Genomic DNA, 19,071 nt, shown 5'->3' on the forward strand with positions numbered 1-19,071 from the left:
CTTTGAAGAGACTTTCCCCACGTCTGATACAAGAAAAATATTCTTAAAACAGGTCCATTTCTTTGCCTAGCAGAGTTGATAGAAAAATCACTTCACAATGTTCACGGAGTCTATCGATAGATGTATATACTTATCTGATACTTTTTTCTCCTAATCTATTTTCACGAAAGTTGTAACTAGATCTAGATCAGCGGTTATCAACCTTTTAGGCTTGGCGACCCTTTTTTACCCTCCCCCACTCTGCCGCCCCCCCCCCCCCACCGCACACACACACAGCAATAGAAGAGTAGACAATAACAATCCATTTTTTTCGATGGTCTTATGCGACCCCTGGCAAATCGTCCATCGACACCAAAAGGGGTCGCGACCCACTGAGAACTGAGAACCCCTGATCTAGATCATGGGAGACGGTTTTTTTTTTTATGATGAGGAAGAATTAAACAAAAGAATACATTAAAATCAAACCTTAATAACATTGATTAAAGTTGTATACTTCGAAGTGATGAAATCACTTAAGACCTGCGTTTCACACACTTCCGGCCCGGGCCACAGCGATAGTACAGGACATACAAACATTGAAACATGGGGACTACTGATTGTTCAAAGGTTGTTATATAAAGTCAAACGATGCTAAACTAAATGTTTTGGGATTGAATCCTAATATTACTGTAAGACTCATAAAGTTATTTAAAAAAAAAAAAATCCTCATTCAGACCTTGCGAGCTAGAAAATAGATGATGTAAAGGTCTGTTTCTGTCGCCCACAGTTATTGAGGAGGGTGTCACGTGGCAAGCACAACGACCAACTGCCTTTACTTCACCCGACTTAAGTCAGGCACCCATTAGAGTTGGGTCGACACAGGGGCGCCCAAAAAAATCCAGAAATTAAAAATCCTAGTCTTCACCGAGATTCGAACCCAGGACATCAGTAAGCCTAGCGTGTAACCGCTAAGCCATAGCGACTGGATCGCTTTTTGAGTAAGGTTTAGGAAGTCAAAATAGTTCTTATAGTAAACACTGTCACTGTTAGTCCGGCCTGTACTACTTACTACAAAACAAGATTGGTTTATGGAATGAGAGTGAGAAAATTAGGTGTCAAGACAGAGTGTGGTCAGTCTGTGTCTCCTGGTCACCTTGGAATAGGAGGGAGGGGGGCTTTTCGAGTAGGAAGGTTAACTAGTCAGGGGTTCTACTAATGATCTTGCGTAACACAGACGTTATGTTTTGACCAAAATTTCTTAAGGAAAAGAAAAAGTCACTTCCGATCAATTACCGTAACTATGTTTGATTGATTAGGTAGACAGAGGGTCGGACATACATTGTTAATTACATCTCCAGTAGGCTCAGTTAACAATATCACACCATATTGGTTAGAGATTCGATTACTCTTGGTTTCGTCTATAGACAGGAACGTTTTTGTTTTACTGGACGAATGTTGTACTTGAGAAGATAATATAAAGTGTTATATATATTAAAGGACACGCAAATACCATGAGATATATCAATTGTATGAAGACCCACCGATAGTGACAGAAATAAAACAGAACAGACTACGTTGGGCAGATCACCTTGAAAGAAGTTCAGATAACAGAGGAGCGAAAATCTTATACAGGCAAAAACCAAAAGGCAGGTGACCCAAAGGCAGACCCCGGATGTGATGGATTGATGATGTGGAAGCAGATCTGTAACAGCTTGGGGTTAGGGCGTGGAGACGAAAGGTCCAGGAGAGATCTGAATGGAAGGATGTGTTGAAACACGCCAGAGCCCTCCATGGGCTGTAGCGCCACTGGGATGGATGGATGGATATATATTAAAGGAAATTAGGTTTCATTGAACTGTGCTTGATAATATCAATAATAATAATAATGAGCGTTTATGGAAGTTATCCAAAATAACAATATACCCCAATGTTATATCAACCGAGGGGATAATAGCAACTGACCTCACAGATACCTTCAAGGCCTTTAACATTTCTAGGAACATCTCCCGAAAATACCTAAGTGGAAACTTAAAAGGACTACAATGAATTTTGTTTCTCTTTACCGAAACTCGACCTTGGCAGTGCCAGAGAATTAAAACTCGTACGACTTTAGCATAACAATATAATAATAATTAATATTATTATCAATGAGGAAATGTGTCTTATAATTGGTGCATTAAAAATGCATTAAAACTATAGAGTCTAAATATCTGTTGACACTGGTGTCCCTCTGATGTAACAAATGAAATGTTTCAATCAGGTCAATTCTATTCAGCGATTTGTTTGCCAGGGGAACAAAAGAGTTTAGCGGTACCGTATAATCGACTATTAAAATCGACACACAACCTAATAATCAGGCATCGTCTTCGATTCTTACGATTAGAGATAAGTGCAGCATGTCACGTGACCAAGAAAAAACCAGTTCGGCCAGATCGTGGTAACGAGCTATTGGTCTACCCACAGGTTGTGACGTTGCAGGTCAGTGTTGAGGCTTTCTATAACGATTGGACTCGATAGAAGGCGCCTGGTTACGGTAGAGGAAACAGTTATTCTAGTGCTAATGAAATAACTTTTAATTTTTAGAGTGAATGGTGGCGTTCAGCTATGATGATCATCCCCTTCATCTGTAAATAAACCAGAATCTACACCGTACAAGCTGTTTCGTTCAGTATATCTATAATATAAAGCAAGGTGTATGTATACTATGTATGGATAGATGTTACGCATAGAAATCAAAACAGTTTCACCAATCTTGATAAAACTTGGCATAAATGTTCCCTGGGTATTAACTGGAACCGTGACGTATGTATAGTAGCCCTAAAACAAACTTAAGACCCTCAAAATAAAACATTGGTCCTACTCTATGAAAATTGCATGGATCTAGGCACTGTTTACATGAGAGAAGATCGAAAGGATCTAGATCCATATCTAATTTTTAAAACTACACTTTTCACAGATAGTTTTTTACTTTGACACATAAAATTACAAATATATAATCTACTGATCTCATCATTGAATAAAATTAACCTTCAAATGTTTCAAAAGCATTTTTACATAAATTTGTTCATTATATCTGCGAATTTAGAAGTCCTGACGTACTTTATGATCCCATTCATTTAACAAATCGGGTAAACCCGTTTTAATTGTACTTTATATCCTTCTCATCTCGCGCTACTTTCGTTTTTAATAATATGAATGTAAACCCATTTTTGCCAAACTACTTTTATTTTCGTGGCGAATAAGAAAAACCTGAAAGGAACATTAGCTAAGTTTGATATATATATATATATATATATATATATATATATATATATATATATAGTAAAGTTTGCTTTTTTTCAGTCTAAAAAGACTATGGTTCATCTCGAACACTACTCATGTGACTGTGGAGCCCTATTTTGAAGAGACACTCCTAATATGTTTATTATTCGTTTGTTTTTGGTGTCCTGGTAGTAAACTAGTGCAGACCTGCAGTAATTATCCATCGACCAAGTCCTATCTACCACAAGTAAAGCATAAGAATAACAAACTAAACCGAACAGGTCATGCCAAAACTAAATGCACAAGTTGTCCAAATTTGGCAATGCTAAAGGTGCCCTATTTAGCCAATCATAAACGTGCTCCAATGTCACGTGACTAATCTTGACCAACCGCCTGAATATTCAATTCCCCATGTTACAATACGCTATGAACTAAGAACGATTTTTTTTTAAAATCGTATTTAATTGTAAGCGTGGGTGTCAAGCTTGAGAAGGGGGAGAGGGAGAGATAACTTGTTCATTGAGTTCTAATGACTGGCACTTCTGCTGGCTAAAAGCTTCGTATCTTATTGTTCTTTTCCGATAGCTTTGAACTCTGCACACTTGTCTAATCAACCTGACAGACAGACTCGAGGATCACAAGGTGACAAAAAGTGAAAGCAATAAGCCCCCCCCCCCCCAAACTGCGCATGACTGATTTGCGAGGAACAAAAGTGAGTCTTTTGTTGTAAGCATTCTAGGTCGACCTGGTCTACATCTGTTCTCCCATCATTACGTTTGACACGAATCCTGAACTAATGGATCTTCGCAACAAAAAAAAAAAAAAAAAAAAAATAGAGCACACCATTAACGCTTACAAGATTTCTCGGTTTAAGTATTCCAGTTTCAGGGTTCGAACCTTGCCCTCTGCCAACCCCCATAGTCCTGCGGGAAGTTTGAGGTTGGGAGTAAATTATCTTCAGAAACGGAAGTAGCTTCCGAAACATGTCAAACAAACAATTTACAAATATAGATTCAAAGACTATCAAAATAATAGAAGAGAAGGAGTTTGTTGATTTTTTAATTTTTTTTTAAACAAAGACCAGGAAAATACTGTCAACGCAAACGAAAATAAAGTTACCAATAACATAATCTAAATCAATATTGAGTCATATATAATATAAATATTTTATTATATCACCAAAGGCATAACTAATTTCATATTCAACAATATCCGTAAAAGTTAGTCCAGCCTAAAGTAAATTGCCGAGGCTATAACAACAGGTTTTGGTGTCAGCAATGAGGAAGTCAAAGAGATGAGGGCTCAACGACAGTGACCAAAAATAGTTTTTAATTGTGTATAAAGTTTTTTTTTTTTTTTTTTTTTTTTAGAAAAATAATCTCATTAGGTGACATAGTTTCTATTAGGCCGAGTTAAAGGCTTCGATTAATAGTAATTTTTTTTTATTTTAGGGATAATTAACTTTTTAGTGTAGGCGTTGCTTTTTTTTTACTGTTTGTCATTAGTCATGCTACGAAAGCGTTCAAATAAGTTCATGAGATAATGTTACAAGTAACTTAGGAGCTCATAATGTTACAAGTTCAGGACGCTCAGCATGTGTGTGTCAGGCGCAATGATGGCAGGACAGATGTCGACCTGGTCGACCTAGTATTGCACTAAAACGTTTACCACATGGCTACCATATTAAAAGTTCGACCACATTTCAAACATTCTAACTCAAAAAGCAAACCTGTTTATAAAGCAGCAAAAAATACATGTGTTCAATAATGTTATTTGTTTTAAATATTTTTTTTAAGCTTATAATTTTTAATTTTTGTTTCCTTTTTTTCTTCCAGTTTTTATTTTTTTTTAAACTTCTTTTCATTTCTCATTAGTTTTTGTTAAAATGATGTTGAAATTAATTTTTATTTCCGTTGACGATAGTTATATTGTGAGTTTCCCTATTATCGTTTTTTTTTAAAGAATAAACAAGAGTTTTTTAAAAATAAATCACTACATATTGAGACTCTAATGAAACACTATGAGATTCAGACTAATTGAAAAGTGTACAATACACAAGATCATGTTTATAGTGAGCTATAGAAGGCTTCATGTTTAAAGTTACCGGAAGGGTCAGTATGTCACGCGGCTACGGAGTTCTAACTAGGATGCATCCCCACTTCCATCGCAGACATAACCGTTGTCTACCGGTGGTCGATTTAGGCTTTGTAAAAGTTTATATCAACTCAATCTGTCTACGTGTCTGTCTGTGCGTCTGTCGGGCCAAAAGTTTGCATCTCTCCCACACCCCCATCTCGGATCAAGCTGAAAATTTTGCACAATTATTTCTTTTACCTGACAAATGTAGAACCGATAAAAGAAATCAACAATTAGTTAAATAACTATTGGATATAAGTTACTTTGTTTTGGTATATAAAAAAGGGAAAAGAAATAGTACCTAACTGCAGTGGTGGTATAAGCTGAATTGGTCCCCTGTACCTATTGTCGTTAGAGGCTCAATACAAGATTTAATTACATGACTGATCCAAACTAATTGATCTACTTAAGCATAGATTTTCTTTTTTAAGGTATCTTGTTATATATATATATATTTAGCTTGCTTCTGTTCGCAGTATACGTCTGTCTTTCGAACAATAGCTGTCCTCTTGGACTTTGTATGAATTATGAAAACAAATAAAGTTATATACTTTAAACATAAATAAACTTAAATAAAAAGACAAATTAAAAAAATACATTTATAGACTTGTCCTAATGAAAAGGAACATTAAATCGTCTAAAGTACAATGTCTTTGTTGGTCGTCTTAAGAAAGAGCTTATCAGATTAACTATATATGAAGTTATTTATTTAAATCCATTCTTACTTTATATACAAATAGAATCGGATCTGGATCTGGTTAGATTTGATAAGATCGGATCGGATCTCAACGGATAGGATTTCACTTATCGGATACAATTGTTACTAAAAAAAATTCAAATTCGCTGTCACTTGAAATTTTCAGACTTCCATCTTTTGACCTTTTCCCCTATTAAAGCATGTAATGGGTTGCCTGAATCAGCCAGGAAAACCAACGACTTGGCAGATTTTGGGTCACTAATTAACCTGCATGACTAGAATGAAAAAGAAGTTACGCGTTTGGATTTTATAAAAGTTGAAGCTAACTAGGAATTGAAAAACGAGAAATATTTTCGATTGAAGAAACAAACGAAACGAAATTTAGAACAAAACACCAGATCATTTAAAGTCAGGAATTGTAAACCTAATCTGAAGTAATACCAGGCACAATTTTAATATTATTTCAACTAGTGAAATACAATAAGTAATTATATCATTGGAATTACTTCTAGCATAAGACGCTTGCTCGCAATTATTAGTTTAGATTATTAGTTATCAAATGAGGGATTGTTATGAAATGTGTGGGTGTGTTTCTTGTTTCTATGGTGACGGTGGGAAGAGGTTAGCGATTGGTTCTGAATGATGCAAGGCAGGTGGCACGATTCGTCATTGGTCTTAGAACCACGACTCAAGAACGTGAGACTGAAAGGATGTGTTATTGTTGTGAGTTACAATTTGTTAAAAAAAATTATTACTAAAGTCTAGTACATTTATTTTATCGTATACCAAGTTTATTATTTTTAATCCTAATTATGTCGCTAAATTTAGTATTGTTCAAAAAGAAGTTATTCAAGTTATTTCAAGTTTTAAAAAAGGTAAAATACAATACGCATTCAGAATTGTCTACCAGCAGTTTGGTGCTACAAGTCAACGAACGCCAATAGCGGGGATGGGTCTAATTATTACTCAAATTAAAATGTATTTGCCTTTAGATCGTAGAGCATGAGCATGTCTTTAAAATAAATTAAAATATAATAACTAGAAAATTAAAAAATAAACTGTAACATTTCAAAATTAACATAAAAAAAAAAAAAAAAAAACTAGCGCTCAGAAAATAAAATGTGCCAGCAATTAAATTATAAAAATAATTTACATAAACGACAGATTTCACAAGTTACGTCACTGGGGTTAGAGGTCAGATTTCACCATTCATTTTATTTTGTTTCGAATTTTTTATTCAAAGCTATCTTAAGGTTTTATTCCCTGCTCACCAATTGAAATGAGGTTATTACACATGCGGCGACATTAATGCCCTTGAGTTTTAGAAGTTTCATGTTCTACGACAATCTATATTCAAGCTCCTTAGTGCTATTAGAGCATGGAATGGGTTGCCTGAGTCAGGCAGGGAAACCAATGACTTGACAGAGTTTAAGTCTTTAATCAACATGCAATACTAAGGTTCCCGGTCATTTCATCCCCGGTCACTTCATCCACGGTCATTTCTTCCTTGGTCATTTCATTCTCTGGTAGTTTTATCCCCTAGTCATTTCATCCTCTAATCCAACAAATAATTATTGTAAAAGTATGATTGTAAGAATATTTCGTTTCATTTTTTTTTTTTTGTATTTACAAAGTACATTGTTGGCCATCAGTAGACAAGTTATCAGCGGCATCATCATAGGTATTTTAATCGTTCGCATTTCTTAATAGATTTCCACTACCTCCACCACACCTAGGCCCTTGATCATAACATCACGCAATATGCGCATTATAATATTGACATCCCTACATCGAATAGTTCTACATGGAGTCACATTAACTACTCAGAGCTAGTCTCACTGACATTGAGCAATAGAGCTTTGCTATGTTTGAGACTTGATCCAAGTTGCTCTATTTCTTAGTCCTATGCGAGGCCCCCCCCCCCCCCTACCAATAGTGGGTCCTAGTATACCTATGCCTAAATCCGGCCCTGTACACGTCTGAAACAAAAGTTACAAGTGAAACACATTTACACACATGTCAGTTAGACTTCCACACGTACAAGTCGATCTCACAAGACACACACGCACACGCCAAGAGACATACACACCAGGCTTACACATCTACAATCCGCCAATACTACATTTCTCGTCTGCGCCTCCGGGGCGCCTTTGAAGTTGATTTAAAAACTAAATTAAGAAGCTGGGGCGCAGTGATGTGTTCAACACGCTGTCTCTAAGCCGGGAGGGGGGGGGGGAGGGGAGGAGATCTGGTGTTAGAGGAGGGGAGGGGAGAGAGGGGGGGGGGTCACCTTCGATGCATAAATGAGATAATGAAAATGAGTATTTAGATTTCACCTCTTTTTTTGTTTTTATTTATTAATATTTTGAACGGACTAATTTTCTTTATCAATTGTTCTAACCATCGAGCTGATTACATGGGTGGCCAAGTGGGTAGTGAGACCGAGTGTAAGGCTAAGGGATAGAGCACGATACTGGGCCCAGTGTAATCGTGACGCACAAACGACTACTTACTGGACAAAGCTTTATGAGTTACAGAGCACTGTTATTGTATCGGTCCCCTTAATAGAGCCTCAAAGCATAAATATTGTTAAAAAAACGAACACACTTTTTTTTTAAACTTACAGAATGAAAAAAAAACAAAAAAAACAAGCTATAGAATAAAGAATACTTTGTAAAACCAAAGCTTATCCAAGGGGAAATAACCGTTAATTACTGCCATTTGTATGAAAATTACAAATTTTAAGCTCGCTTTCTGCTATAAAAATATATAATCAATTAAGAAGCACCAAATGACTAATTATTGGATCGATTCGAGTATTGTTATCGAGTATGAATAATTATGCAAAATTTCAACTTGATTCGAGAATGGGAAGTGCGTGAAGAATACGCGTCAGAACGTAATAAGAAGAATAAATCCATATGTATATCCACATCTCTCATTAAGTAGCACTTATTGTCCCTATTTTTAAATTAAACAATAATAATTAATCACCTGTAATTAATGATAATAAATTATTTTCACCTTTTTTTACAATAATATTTAGACATTGAAATTTACCTTTTGTTTCACCTCAAACTCGGCAAACAGAAAGGTTACATTCCAATTCCACTCACACACACACACACACACACACACTCACATACACATACTCGGGGACATTTTATTTATTAATCTAAACCTAACCGAAAAGGTTGTGGTTTTTTTTTTTTTTTTATGAACTCTAACCAATGGCTGGTGACAACGACATATTAATCAATCTGTCAGGTCGTGACCTGGGGTCATCATTAAACCTGCTAATCACCTGCGTTTTTTCGTTAGGTCTGTTCATATCACATGAAAGGAAATTAATTAATTAATTACTAATATAGACGCAGCTTTTACTTTTTTGTACACTAAAAGAACTCTTGCCTTAAATTGAACTACGATTCGTGTGATAAATTTAAAAAATCAAACTGGAAAAAAATAATGGCAATTAAATATTGTTTCGTGTAATTATAATTTAAATGGTGAAGCGAAAATTCACATTTTTTAGTTTTCATGTACTTTCTTTTTTTCGCGCAGAGTTAATTTGATGTCATTATTTCAAAGTAGAACTTGTATTTAGTGCAAAATGTTCAACATTAAAAATTAAACACTTAATACATAACCAGGTTAAAAAAAAAAGATTATTGGATTAAGTAATATTCTAGTGAGATGACACAATTATTTATATTTTTTATAATCGATTTTAATAATTCTATTGAAAGACAGGGGGCGGGGTGGCTAAGTGGTTAAAGCGCTAAGCATCCGAAACAGGGATCCTGTGTTCGAATTTCGGTGAAGACTGGGATTGTGAATTTCAGGATTTTAAAGGAGCTCCCGGGTCCACCCAGCTCCCAAGGGTACATGGAAAGTAAAGACGGTTGGTCGTTGTGCTGGCCACATGACACCCTGGCTCGATAACCGAAGAACAAAGACACATCATCTGCCCTTTACATCGCAAAGTCTGAAAAGGGAACTTTACATTTTAAAGACACTTCAAAGCTTTCTTTATTGATCATTAAAAATATTGGTTTTGATTTTCTCATTATTCAGTGTCTCATCGAAATTTTTTTTAAAGTATTTAAAAAACGTTTAGTTCAAGCAAATACTTTTAGACCAGCGGTTCTCAACCTTTTAAGCTCGGCGACCCCTTTTTACAATCCCCCATTCTGCCGCGACCCTCCCCCCCCCCACCACACACACACACAGCAATAGAAGAATACACAATAACAATCCATATTTTCGATGGTCTTAGGCGACCCCTGGCAAATCATCAAACGACACCCAAGGGGGTCACGACCCACAGGTTGAGAAACCCTGCTTTAGACTGAGAGTTATAGCATGATGATTTATAAAAAAAATTATCTTAAGAAATAAAATAATTTAAAAAGAAAAGCTTTCATAGATGAGGATAGACTATTATAGAAGGGAAAAAATTGTTGACGTGACCAATTAGAAGCTTAGCTTTAGTTTAACCATTCCAAATGACTATTTCAATATTAGCTGGTATTGTTATAGAATCGGATAAACTCCTAGTGGCGGACTGAAAGGGTTAATGTGTGTGCGGCCTACTGACACAACATGATTCAGGCCAATCACACAGGTCAAGGGCTGTTGAACAAGGGACATTACTGCTAATGCAAGCGCTATGACCAATGTTATGGTCATGTGACCAAAAAGGCTTTACAGACGACAGACAGTGTGTTAGAAAGGACAGTTGAGTCCAGGACAGCAAGCAGTAAGGACTGTGTGCTACAAAGTGAGTCCTTGAAAATGTAGCTGTACGAGCTAGAGAGACTTGTAGTGTTTAGTTAGGCAGTTCTGTTGTGTAGCAAAGCATTTGAAGTTACTATAGCCAATTGTGTTTATTGGCTGTTGTTGATGTAATTGTAAATAAACCGCCACCTTGTTACTTGAGACTCTTGTTGTCAAGTTGATGTTTTAGATGTGCTGTTGTGTTGTTGGGCAGTGTTTACTGAAGGCCTGATTGAGAAGATCGTAACAATATCATGCTACAAAGACCTCAAAGTCTACAATTGAAAAAAAAAATGAAAATAAGATAATGGAGATCTAATGAATTGGTTTGTAAAATGTCTTACAGGTTTCAAATGTTCCTTCAGAGTTGAAAATAATCTACTTCCTAGTTTGGAAACCTCTTGCAGGTCGACGGGAGATGGCAGCGGGCAGGGTATGAACCCGTGTCCATTGAGACGACCGAATGGAAGTCCAACGCGCATACTGACTAAAACTAAGACTGCTTTATTGATCTTTACGGAAATTGGTTGTGATTACAAGGAACCCTTTTCTCATATAAAGACAACACAACAGAAAAATACACATAAATACAACAGACACAACATATAGATCTGCACGGTCAGATTGAGCCACGTGACCACGAGTGCATAACCCGCCTCAACAGATAGATCTTACAAGTGACTTACAAAGTACTTAAGTCTAGCGATGGGAGTGAAATTCTTTAACTCCTTCTCTCCTAACTGACGATACCAGCGTTGATTCCACTAGAATGTGGTAAATAATTATGGAGAGAAAGAGTTAAAAAAAAAAGTTCAGATCAAAAACACAGACGATATAGTCAACTATATTCACCAGGCAGCTTCAATAAATATTAACCGTAAATCTATCATTAGCTTTAAAGACACGCCTTGATTTAAAAGGCATATATGAGAACTGGGAATCACTTTTTATCGTGGCAGAAAAACACTCTCAGCTGCCTTTTAAATGTCGATCACGGTCAAACGCAAGAGCTTCTCGTAAAGTCACCTCAGCTGTTAAGATATGTGACTGATCCCGAAAACTTGGGCCCAGATTTAGAATATCGTATCAAACTCTGTAAGCAAACAACTCTACCTCGTGTGATAACATGAGGTATAGAGGATCAGAGTCATATATAAAAGTCAAGCTTTTTGCCAATAAAAAGCTTTATGGGTGAAGTAGAAAAATAAATGGTCTTACCTGATGAGGGAGAATCCGACTGAGCGCTGGAGCAGTTGAGATCACGGCCAGGGAGGGGAGGTAATCCTGCTCCCATGTCCGGATAAAAGCCTCCGTTGGCGTAGGCGGGCGGATGCCCGGGCTGATACATATCTCCATAGAGTCCGGGGTGGTACCGGCTCATCCCGTTGAGCCCACCCAGCGACGAGATTTGCATCTGCCTGCAATTGTTCAAGTAGTCCCCGCCCGCGAAGGCGTTATACGTTTTGCTGTTCATGGGGAAAGAGGCGCCCAACTGCAGGTTGGAGTAGGGCGCCATTGAGCAGCTGTTGTGGGGTACGAGAGAGTCGTTTCCGTAGCCGCCCCAACCGTTCTGGCCCGACACTGCCAGTGCTGAGCGGGCTGATATCGAGTCCTGGGCGCCGGGGCTGGGCGGAAGTATGTTTGACGAGGAGATGGCCGGATAGAGGGACAGTCCGGCTGAATGAGACAGGAAGTTTGCAGGAGGCTCCATACTTCTTGACCACTTGATGGGTAGGTCTACATATAATTTTATTTTCACGTCAAACGTGTAGAATTGTCATAGATAGCAAAAAGAAAATATTCTCGCAATGACAACTTTACGGCTAATATAATGACGCTTGGAACTTATACACCCCAAGACGTTTCATAATAATACATTCATTTCCAGTGTGGCAAACTGTGCCTTGAAGCATAGATGTGACGTAAGAGGTCACATGATTCTTTGAAACATGGCAGCTTTAAATTACGTCACCTGTTTCCTCTCTCTCTGGTAAGCAGTTTAAATAAAAAAGTTTCTTAAAAGATCAAAACGCAACGAAACAAATCATGAAAATCGAAACATTTTGAATAGGATCAAATCCTAATTTTTAAAGACACTTCAGACTTAATCCCAGACCTCCAAAGACGATGTATAATTAATGTCTTCATAGAAAATCTAAGCGAGACAGGTGTCTTCAATCTTGTGATCTGTCTCAAACGACTTATTCCTTTACTTCTCTTCCAATGATTTCAGACGTAATAACAAGACGTCATAGTGTAAAAGACGTCATTCAGATAAGTCTGTCAACGATGCAAGTGAAAGATCTCAACCTGTAGTTTTGTAAAAGAAAAAAAAAATATTTATTTAAATATGTTCATACTCTCTAATCACATTCTATTATCTTATTTATTTATGTACCTAATAGTTCCTTTAACTCTTTCTCTCCGAACTGACGATACCAGCGTTGATTTCATCAGAATGTGGTAAATAATTACGGAGAGAAAGAGTTAATAAAATAACAAGAATATGAACACACTGAATACAATGCTGGATGAGCCTATTGGCATCAGATAGCTGTGGCTTAGGGACCCCCTACCAGGGATAGTTGCAATCATTTTGAAGAAAGAGAAAATAAAAACGCCCTTATCTTGATTATAAGGGGCCCCATAGTTTAGGGCCTTATCAAGTCTAAATTCAGCCTGATTAAATATGTTTATTTTGTTTGAATAGATGCATAATTGGCTTCAGCTTTTTGCTGTTTCAATACATCTTCAACCTTGTTATGAAGCAGAATCAATGCTCCACAGTCACATGACAATACATGGATCTTGTAAGTGTTTTTTTCTTTCAATGGAATAAGAAATGTATTTTTATATGAGTACGTTTGTAAAATGTTAAAATGTTTGTAAAATGTTTGACATATTTCGGATGTTCCTTCAGAGTTGAAGATAGTTTGCTTCCTAGTCCAAGCCTCCCGCAGGGTTTGAACCCGGGACCATCGATAAATCCAAGCGACAGTCCAGCGCGCAAACCGCACGACCAATGGGTGTAGGGCTGTAGGGGGTGACTGTACTACAAATAACAAACTTCAATGTTTAAATTTTGTATTGTAGACATTTGTATATTGTACCGCTGTTTACCTCCACTGTTTCTGTAGCTGTTCTTCGTAACTAATTTGGTTTTTTATTTATGAATGTATATTTAGTTTATGTGAAAAAATATTTCTGTTTTTAAGTTTGATTAGCAGTGTGTATAAATTTAAGTTTACAACGTTTTGTAACAGAGCGAGTATGAGATAAATATTTATTGCTTTAAGAACCATAAATTAATACGTAGATTGGGAGATACAAGGATGCAGGAAATGTATTTTAAGTTATGTTAACATTAACAGTGCCGTAGCTTAGATTGTGGAGAGGGTCCAAATTTGAATATCTCCCTGGGCCCCAACTAGTAATGGGGGCCCAAATAAGTGTCCGAAATTCGTTTTTACATTAAATATTACGACACGTGTCTTGATGTCAAATGTCAAAATGAAGGGGCCCCTAATGTGGTCAAGCCCCCCCCCCCCCCCCCGGGGCAAGTTAGGGTAGATCCTATTTTTCCTTGTACTGCAGACGTTTGTTGTGTAGACGTATTAAAGAGGAATCGAGATGCTACAGAGGCATCCTGGGTATCACATTCAGAGACCGCATCACAAGCGATGAGCTTAGAGACAGGGCAACTGCAGCCATCGGACCCCCACGATGACATGATAACTATTGTAGACAAAACATTAAAAAAAAGAAAAACAGAAACCAAACCTCTATGGCCAAATTACAAGGTCTTCTGTGCTTGCAAAAAACCTTCCTTCAGGGAACAGTACCAGGAAAAAGAAGAAAAGGCAGACAGAGAAAGCGATGTGAAGAAGACATAAAAGAATGGACGGGCCTGCCATTGAAAGAGGTTCCATCCAAGGCAAAAGACAGAAGGGATTGGAGCGAGACGATTGACTAATCGTGTGAGGTGCCCCAACGGTCCAACAGACTAAGTGGTAGGTGAAGGTGGTCACCAGCTAAAGTTTTTTTTTTCTCTTCCACTTGTCACTCAAAACCAAAACAAAAGAACCACCGAGAATAAGTGAACACCTCTGAGGTTTGAACCATCGACGGTACCTTCTGGTTCTAGTAACAGCTTGTCTTCAAATTACTCTAAGAGTACCTAACAGCCCCCCACCCCCTTTTTCTTCCTCTTAACATTCGTTGTGTCCAGGATACGCTTCACGTAGCTCTTCAGTCTTGCATACAAAACACACACACGGACAGACACACACACTATAAGAAACTGCACGTATGGCCTCCCCCCCTTTTCTCCCAAACAAAAAGACAGTGTGTATTCAATCTATATTGCTTTCTTGTTCTTTCGTCAAACTACAATACCGCAATTATTTTCAACCGAAAAAAAGTCTAGAAATTTGGTTACAATCTTAAAATTCATAGATTTCGATCGCCCCCCCCCCCTTTTCAAACATCTTCCACTGGTCTTTTTATTTTATTTTTTTCAACGCGCCCAAAGTCTGAAACAGCGCAAGATGTGAGGTAAGTTAATGACGCGTGACGCGAATGTGGGGCCCAAATGTTCTCAGAAAATTAGCTTAGACCCAGACTTACACCCTAAGACTCTTTTTATTCTTTCCTTTTTTCTTACTATTTTTCTTTTGGGGGGGGGGGCTCTTCCGTGTGCCTCGGGTTCACCTTGTGGAACACACACATGTGTTAACTTGACATGGGGTCTTTTATACAACGTACCATGAAGTGGGACCCAGCGGAGCCCCCGTGGTCCATTGTTTCTCTGTATAGACACAAACAATGTTACCTACAGAACTGGACTAACAATCTCCAATATTTGGAGACTAAAGACAGTTTTTGTGACATTCCAACTTTCATAAAAGATTTTTAAAAAATTTAACAAAGAAAACAACTAATGAAAGATTTATATCTAGTAAACATCTTTTGTGAGAGACGAGGCTCTGCGTAGAATATTTCGCGTCAAAATTACTTGACTGCGCAAGCACGTGGGGATCTTTCAACGGATGGGATTTCCCGCCGAATGCGTTTTGTTTCTCTGCTTATCATCTGTCTATCTAATTTTACGCACACAATGGCGCACAGACCATTTTTTTTGTTAGGTGGCTACAGTTTCAGAATGCACATATTGAGACCAGTGGTTCTCAAATCGTCTTTCTCGAGCCCCCCTATGCTTGTTTTTTTTTTCTTTTCTTTTGCCTCCATCGTCCGTCTGTCACAGTTATATGTGTCAGGGTTGAAATCACGTGATCAAATGGTTGCAGAATCTAACTTTGGAGATAATAAACTCCTGTGCATATTGCAACATGGTTGGTTATCACTGATCATTCTTCTTCTTCTTCCTCGTTCTCATGTTTGAGCGTTCAGAAGTCTAGAACAGTGTTTCCCAAACTTGTTCGTTACCGGAACACTTCGCACATTCTGAATATTTACCGGGCTAATAGTTACTTATTCCAGTAGTTTGCTAAACACCTATTCAGTTTGAGAAACACTGGCCTAAAACAATGTACGAGATAAACTGCGCAGTGATTTCCAAATCAGGGAGCTCTCTGTATAGTTTTCTTTCTAATGTTTTGTCTTGTTCTGGCCTCTTGATAACGAATGCAGTTTAGAATGACATGGTTAGCATTCTCTCGTGACAAGGGCTGATTTCGCTAGTTCCTATTTTTATCTTCCGGAACATATTTTGACGATGTAAAGGGATTGAGGTCAAGATAAATTATGAAGTAGTCGATTTGAGAAAAAATATCTTAGCTTTACGTCGTTTACACGTTGCGTGGTGGATGAGTGGTAAGCGCACGGCTTTTAAATCGATGGACCTGGAGTTCGAATCCATGTTAAGACTGGGATTTTGAGCTTCTGAATTTTTTAGGACGCCGCTGAGTCACTCAACTCTAATAAGTGCCATACGTCAGGGAAGTAGAAGCGCTTGGCCGTTATGCTGGCCACATGGCACCCTCGTTGACCATTCAAACAGTGAGATTTAAATCATCTGCTCCCATAGATGACATGGTCTCAGGGATCACTGATGAACTGTTTAAAAGATTACAGTAATTATATTCGGCGTAATAAATCGTCGGCATTGATTGTTTTTGTGGCGATAGTTAGCTTTGCAATGGTATCTTCCCAAACAAACTAACAAAGTATGCAAAGTCTACTTATAACAAGGTTGAAAGGAAAGTTTGTGTGGAAACACAAACTCAAAATCAGCCCCCGAAGCAAGTTTCAATATTTTCAGAAGAATATCGGTATTAAATTCTATCAGGCAGGTAAAAAGGCTGGTATCATTATTTTCAGAAAGAATATCATAATGAAATTCTATCAAAGGCAAATGACAGAGAAGAATGGAGAAATAAGGTTGACATATCCTGTGTGGTGCCCAAAAGGTCTAGCAGACTAAGGGATAGGTGAAAGAGAATGTGAAGTTAGATGTGAACCTGGCCTAACTGATATCTTATAAGGAGCATCTAATTGATCTAATTGTTTTGTAAAGGGTCAGTCTCTAATTCAAAGCCTCAAGAAAAATACATTTTTTTAAAAAAGATAATTAAAAATTCCTTTAGTTTGTGCATGTATTGAATCTGCTTCAGTTCACGCGATAATAATGAAAAACTACTTATTAATTGTTGTTTTAAATTATTTCCGACTTATTTGCATAGTAAATAGATTTTTTTCTCATTAAAAAAAAAAGTTAACATTTTTTTTTGTAAATGTAGTACTTAGTATGACAGAACTTACATAATATAGCAATACAATTGTAAAAAAAATAATATTTTTTGACCAAAAATCTAAAACCATTTGCATAAACGTGTTAAAAAATGGTGTATTTTTTGCTATCCTTACTAAAACGCCTTCAGTTGTTTTGTTACTATTAATATTGAATAGGTGTAAAAATGGTGTATTTATGGAATAACTGCTTGCATAATTGATTTTAAAAATTAGATTTTTCGATTTCCAAAAAGAAAAAAGTAGCCGATGCATCCGAACTTTGAATGATCTAAAATATCATAATGTCCGATTTTCATTTTATCTTCTCGTTTCTGAGATCTTAACAGAACGGACGGACGGGCAGACAGACAGACGGACAGACAGGCCACACAAAACTAATCCATGAATGTCAGTGTAATTGGAGTCTTTACCCCCTTTTCACGCTTCCAGTTCTGCGAGATGTTTTTCTTATTTATATGTATTACCCTACTAAAGACTTTAATATTGTGATACTGATTCGGTGATGGTAGACCTAGTCCCTACCCGAGAGTTATAAAACTGGGGGGGGGGGAGGAGTGCTACATACGACCGTGTTAAATAACCCGTGAACACAGAGGCGTGATGTGTATGTCCTTCTCCCACACACATGGTCGCCGCAAGGAGCTTATCGTGAGATATCATGTATGTGGTGATAGTTAGCTTGCAAAAAGTATCTTCCCATACACACTAACGAATCAGGTCTTTAACCCATCCCCCCCCCCCTTTTCCACAAAAAAAAAGTATACCAAGTCGAATTATAAAAAAAAAAACCCTGTCAAACCAACCTTTTCTTAATCACCAGCATTGATTGTTTAAATTTCATTTAAATACTAAGAAAGTTCCCCTTTCAGACCTTGCGATCTATGGGGCAGATGATGTTAAGGTCATCTGTTTCTATGGCCAACAGTTAACGACCAACCTCTAAGTTACCCAACTAAAGTCAGGTATCCATTAGAGCTGGGTGGACTCATAGACGCCTTAAAAATCTCGAAATTCAAAATTCTAATCTTCACCTATCGAAATCCCAGGACCTAGTTTCTAAAACCGAGCACTTAACAACTGCGAGTCAGCTCCCCCTAACACTAATCAATCAGTTTGATCACCATGCCTTAATCAGGCAAGGCAAAAAATCTTTTTTTTCCCCCTGTAGATTATAAGATAAGATGCAAAAAGATAAGATAAGATAAGATGTTCAAGAAGTGGAAGACAAAGAGACTTATTATTTGATAACAAGACAGCTTATGTATTCTGAGACCCTTAAATATAAGCATGCTATACATAGATCACCATTCACTGTAAACTACTTCATTTAAGTTGGACATGAACAAAATAATAAGACAATCTTATAACAAGGAGGACGTATTTCTTAACATACGGGTAAGATAAAATAGGTCAGTGGCGACGGATGTAACATTATTTCCAAGCTCGGA

General features: G+C 37.3%; 1 protein-coding gene across 6 annotated transcripts in view; it reads right to left on the reverse strand.

The window, feature by feature from the left end:
• The window catches only part of LOC106078423 (homeobox protein Hox-A13-like), a 135,626-nt gene that overhangs the window by 28,594 nt on the left and 87,961 nt on the right, over window positions 1-19,071 (reverse strand). For all 6 annotated transcript variants that reach the window (XM_056004131.1, XM_056004128.1, XM_056004130.1 and 3 more), the window contains one exon: window positions 12,071-13,162. In XM_056004131.1, coding sequence (XP_055860106.1) covers window positions 12,071-12,563 — 493 coding nt within the window. In that variant the 5' untranslated portion in view covers window positions 12,564-13,162. The remainder of the gene's footprint in view (window positions 1-12,070; window positions 13,163-19,071) is intronic.

The sequence above is a fragment of the Biomphalaria glabrata genome, chromosome 11 (genome assembly GCF_947242115.1).
Source record: "Biomphalaria glabrata chromosome 11, xgBioGlab47.1, whole genome shotgun sequence".
Lineage (NCBI taxonomy): Eukaryota > Metazoa > Mollusca > Gastropoda > Planorbidae > Biomphalaria > Biomphalaria glabrata.